The 5,774-nt window shown below is 18.5% G+C and overlaps 2 protein-coding genes across 2 annotated transcripts; one reads left to right on the top strand and one right to left on the bottom strand.

Moving 5' to 3' along the window:
* Window positions 1-520: 520 nt before the first annotated feature.
* PGSY75_0932300 (M18 aspartyl aminopeptidase) lies at window positions 521-2,245 on the top strand (the record flags this gene model as incomplete). Its single annotated transcript, XM_018785727.1, has 1 exon — window positions 521-2,245. One exon carries the CDS (start codon window positions 521-523, stop codon window positions 2,243-2,245), a length of 1,725 nt encoding a protein of 574 aa, XP_018642068.1.
* A 919-nt stretch (window positions 2,246-3,164) lies between these two features.
* PGSY75_0932200 (putative profilin) lies at window positions 3,165-4,470 on the bottom strand (the record flags this gene model as incomplete). The annotated part of the gene is made up of 4 exons (XM_018785726.1): window positions 3,165-3,223; window positions 3,520-3,778; window positions 3,924-4,037; window positions 4,387-4,470. 4 exons carry the CDS (start codon window positions 4,468-4,470, stop codon window positions 3,165-3,167), a joined length of 516 nt encoding a protein of 171 aa, XP_018642067.1.
* Between the last annotated feature and the right edge of the window lie 1,304 nt (window positions 4,471-5,774).

The raw sequence follows: 5,774 nt of genomic DNA, 5'->3' as shown, positions 1-5,774 counted from the left end.
TTTTAATGAAATATATAATTCGACGAATCTTTCAATATTGAAGTAAACATTACATTTTCATGTGTTAACACATTAATATATTATATTTTATAAAACAAATAAATATATAAATAAATATATAAACATTATATATTATATATATATATATATATATATATTTGTTTTTTATATAACGTCATATTTAGTGACTTTTAAAAATAAAATATAATTTTTTTTATAATATAAAAAGTATATATTCCATTTATCTCATTTGTGTTATATAAAATAACATATTATTTTATAGCTCACTATATAAATATATAAAATATATATATATATATATATATATGTTTTTTTTTATTTATGTATAAATATTTGTTATTATTATTGAAATATCTTTATTAACTCTTTTTTGCTTTGTTTAATTTTTTGTGCTTTCGTCCCCTCAAGCCAAACTGAGAATTAATCATTTAATTTAATTTAATTCAATTCTTTCTTTCTTTTTTTTTTTATTTCCTTATTTGTAATATTAATTTATAATATGGATAAGAAAGCTAGGGAATATGCGCAGGATGCTCTTAAATTTATTCAAAGAAGTGGTAGTAATTTTTTAGCCTGTAAGAATTTAAAAGAAAGACTAGAGAACAATGGTTTTATTAATTTAAGTGAAGGGGAGACATGGAATATAAATAAGAATGAAGGTTATGTTTTATGTAAAGAGAATCGTAATATTTGTGGTTTTTTTGTTGGTAAGAATTTTAATATAGATACAGGTTCTATATTAATATCTATTGGACATATAGATTCGTGTGCTTTGAAAATATCACCTAATAATAATGTAATAAAAAAGAAAATACATCAAATTAATGTTGAATGTTATGGATCAGGTTTATGGCATACATGGTTTGATAGAAGTTTAGGTTTATCAGGACAAGTATTATATAAAAAAGAAAATAAGCTAGTTGAGAAATTAATTCAAATTAATAAATCAGTTCTTTTCTTGCCTAGTTTAGCTATACATTTACAAAATAGAACCCGTTATGATTTTTCGGTAAAAATTAATTATGAAAATCATATAAAACCTATTATTGCTACAACACTATTTAATCAGTTGAATAAAGGCAAAAAAAATAACATGCAACATAATCTTACTCCAACTAAAGATAAAAATGTTAGTCACAATTTAGATTCACAAAATAAAAGAGATGATAAACTTTGCCATTCTTATAATGATAAAAATGACAGTAATAACAATTTAGATAATAATAATAATAATAACGTCGAACATATGATTAATGAAAAAAATGAAGAAAAAAATAAACATACAAAAAATAATTCAAATAATAAAGATGTTGTAGAACATGTAAATACAGATAATAATTCATATCCTTTATTATATCTTTTATCTAAAGAATTAAATTGTAAGGAAGAAGATATTTTAGATTTTGAATTATGTTTAATGGATACACAAGAACCATGTTTTACAGGAGTTTTTGAAGAATTTATTGAAGGAGCACGATTTGATAATTTATTAGGATCATTTTGTGTTTTTGAAGGATTTATAGAACTTATAAAAAGTATAAAAAATCAAACATTAAATGAAAATACAAATAATAAAAATAATATAACTAATGATATCAATAATAATATTCATAATAATCTTTATATATGTATTGGTTATGATCATGAAGAAATAGGATCTCTTAGTGAAATAGGTGCACGTTCTTATTGTACTAAAAATTTTATTGACAGAATCATTACATCTGTTTTTAAAAAACAAATATATGAACATAATTTAACAGTTCAAGAAATTTATGGAAATCTTGTTAATCGTTCTTTTATTTTAAATGTTGATATGGCTCATTGTAGTCATCCAAATTATCCAGAAACGGTTCAAGATAATCATCAATTATATTTCCATGAAGGTATTGCTATTAAATACAATACTAACAAAAATTATGTTACTTCTCCATTCTATGCAAGCTTAATTAAAAGAACATTCGAATTATATTCTAATATATATAAACAACAAATCAAATATCAAAACTTTATGGTCAAAAATGATACACCATGTGGTAGTACCGTAGGATCAATGGTTGCAGCTAATCTTTCTATGCCTGGTATTGACATTGGTATTCCACAACTAGCCATGCATTCTATTAGAGAAATTGCAGCTGTGCATGATGTCTTCTTTCTAATCAAAGGTGTTTTTGCATTCTATACATACTACAACCAAGTCCTATCCACATGTGTACAAGACAAATAGAAATGATTAAATGAATAAAAAAAAAATAATATATCCTTAACAGTATAATACATGTCTCAAAAAAAAAAAAAAAAAATTAATTCAACCATCTAAAAAAAATTACACATTAACAAATTTTAGCCTTATAACTATAATAAAAATTAATATTGTTATATATATATATATATATATATGTATGTATGTATTTATTTTTTTTTTTATTTTTTTTTTTATTTTTTTTTTTATTTTTTTTTTTATTTTTTTTTTTTAATATAACATGTTACATTTATGCATCTTTAGTATTTCGTAATTGTAGGAATAAATGGAAAAACATACCACTATTTGCCAAAAAAAAAAAAAAAGAAATATAAACATAAATATAAATATATATATATATATATATATATACATATATATTATTATGATATAAAGTGTGATCTAACTTATAACACATTTAAAATAACTTGATACCTTTTTTTTAAACCCAATGGATATATTATATGTATAAGAACTATTCTTAAGCATATACATATATATATATATATATATATATATATATATATATATATTTTTACCATTAGTCATGTGTTCATTCTTTAAATCTATTGTTATATATAAACAATGATACATTTTTTTTTTTTTTTTTTCTTCCGTTCCAAATTATTAAATAATATAAGTTGTGTTTATATATATATATATAAAATCATAATTAAAAAAGAAACATTACATTGAAATAAAAAAAAAAATATATATATATATATATATTTTTTTTTTTTTTTCTTTGTGTATGTGTAGATAATTAAAATATAAATAAAATTGAGTAATGTTTAAATTCTTTTTTTTTTATTAAATGTATTCAAAATTTTATATTCCTCCTTTCTATAATATGTTGATATTTTTCTATTCTTTATCCTTTTTGATTAATCCTTTGGTAATTTTATTATTGGCTACTTTCAGCTAGCTCTTTTGCAAAAGTCAAGGCAGCGATTTTGGAGTTTCCTGAACAAAAAAACAAAAAAAAAAAATTTTAACATAAATAAAAAAAAATAATCCTTTTACATGAACATGTACATAAATTAAAAAATTTACATGAACATGTCATAAATAATTAAAATATTTATATAAATTAATATATAACAAAAAAAAAATATATATATATATATATATCTCTATATATATATGTTCATCATCATGAGGATAATAATAATTATTATCATCTAAACGTATTGTTTAAAAAAAGAATACACATAATCACTTAGTAAGAACATATTATAAAGACATAAATTTGTGTATACCTCTGTCTTGCTCTTTTTCTTCATCATATAATACAACTAATATATTTCCTCCTGGAACTTTCACCAAGTGAAGACCACCTTTTAATTTAGCACAAGTAGCTACATCAAAATTATAACCTTCAAATTCTAAATCTCTTTCAATATTTATAAATTGATATTTAGTACCACCGAGCCAAACTCCATCAGGAGCATATCCTTCATTAAAAACTACTAGGATAGTTTGTCCTTCATTTATGGTTTTGGTAGTTTTGGTACCATTCTTCAAAATAAAAAAAATAAAAATAAATAAATTAAAATGTAAATTTTGATATGTGCCATATAATATATAAAATGTTTAAAAAAAATATATATATATATATATATATGTATGTATGTATATTATATTATATTTTTTTTTTTTTTACTTCATCTTCAACTTCAATATCATAATCTTCTTTATAAAAGAGTGACCATTTATCAAAATTTGGGTCACTTTCTTCACCCTGAGCTACACAAGCATAGACAACTCCATCTTCTTCCTACAGATGAAAAATAAAAATATATTATATATATCATATATATTTTATATATCATATATATATTTTATGTTGATTAGTGCATAATAATCTTCCTTTCTAAATATGGACAACACTCAAAAAAAAAAAAAAAAAAATAAACGATAAAATTTTTGCAAATACATATGTCAAAAAGGGACATATATATATATATATATATATAAATAAACTCACATATATATATACACATATATATATACACATATATATATACACATATATATATATATACATATATATATACATATATATAACGAATAATATTATATTCAAGAGAGGAACACGCAACTTATTATTTTTAAAAAATTTTTACCGAAGCTAATCCAGCTCCTGAAACTTGATTGGTTGCTAAAAGGCGATCATTTAAATAACTGTCCCATGAATATTCTTCTGCCATTTTTTTTTTATATATTTATATTTACACAAATTATGATGTTTTATAAAAAAAAAAAAAAAAAAAAAAAAAAGAGAGTATGAGAGAGCGAGAAGAAAAGAGAAAAATTAAAAGTTAAATAAAATATAAAAATTAAAAAAATAAATAAATAAATAAAAATGAAAAAAGAAAAATTTCAAAACATATATGTATATATTTAATATATTTTATAGCTAATAAAAAAAATAATAATAATAAAAGGTATATATATGAAATTTAAATATATATATATATATATATATATATAATATATATGAAAAATATAAATTGTTTGCAATTTCACACAAATAAAAAACCAAAATTTGAACATAAAAATTCTCCCTGAATTTAACATATAATATATATATATATATATATATAGTAATATAATTTATATATTACTATTATTTGTTTATATATAAAAAATTCATATATAAATTTATATTGTTTTTTTCTTTAAACTCTTATTAAAATATATGTGCGTGTGCAATTGAATTGTTAATACCACTAAATCATGAAAAGAAAAAAAAAAGTAAATAATCAAAAAAAAAAAAAAATTTTTTTTTTTTTAAAATAATACAAAATAAAAAATATATTATAAATATTACAAGATGAAATTATTTCAATATTTCAATGTTGCCATATAAAGATAATGTAACATTTTTATAATGTGTAAAAAAAGTGTTACTATTATATATATATATATATATATATATATTTGGAAAATAGACTTTTAATGCAACCTTTTTTTTTAAAGAAAAAGATATACTTTATATTTTTTAAATTATAAATATATGATATATATTGAAAAAAGCTTATATATATATATATATATATACATCTTGATATTTTTTTTTTTTTTTTTTTTTTTTTTTGTGTGTGTGTGTTCATATTATACTACGATTTACTTAAAATATATATATACTTGTGAGATAAATACAAAAAAATTTCAAAAAAAAAAAAAAAAATACTTTATATTTTTTAAATTATAAATATATGATATATATTGAAAAAAGCTTATATATATATATATATATATACATCTTGATATTTTTTTTTTTTTTTTTTTTTTTTTTTTTTTTGTTGTTGGTTTTTAATATTTAAATAAAATTTATTTAAAAAATATATAAATTTTTGAAATAAAAACAAAAAAATTCCAAAAAAAAAAAAAAAAAAAAAAAAAAAAAAAAAAAAAAAAAAAAAAAAAAAAAGTTTAAAAAAAAAAAAAAAATAAATATAAAAATTAATTTTTTTTTAAAAAAAAAAAAAAAAATATATAAAAAAAACAG

The sequence above is a fragment of the Plasmodium gaboni genome, chromosome 9, assembly GCF_001602025.1.
Source record: "Plasmodium gaboni strain SY75 chromosome 9, whole genome shotgun sequence".
NCBI classification, from domain to species: domain Eukaryota; phylum Apicomplexa; class Aconoidasida; order Haemosporida; family Plasmodiidae; genus Plasmodium; species Plasmodium gaboni.
This window is presented reverse-complemented; position numbering and strand designations above follow the sequence as displayed.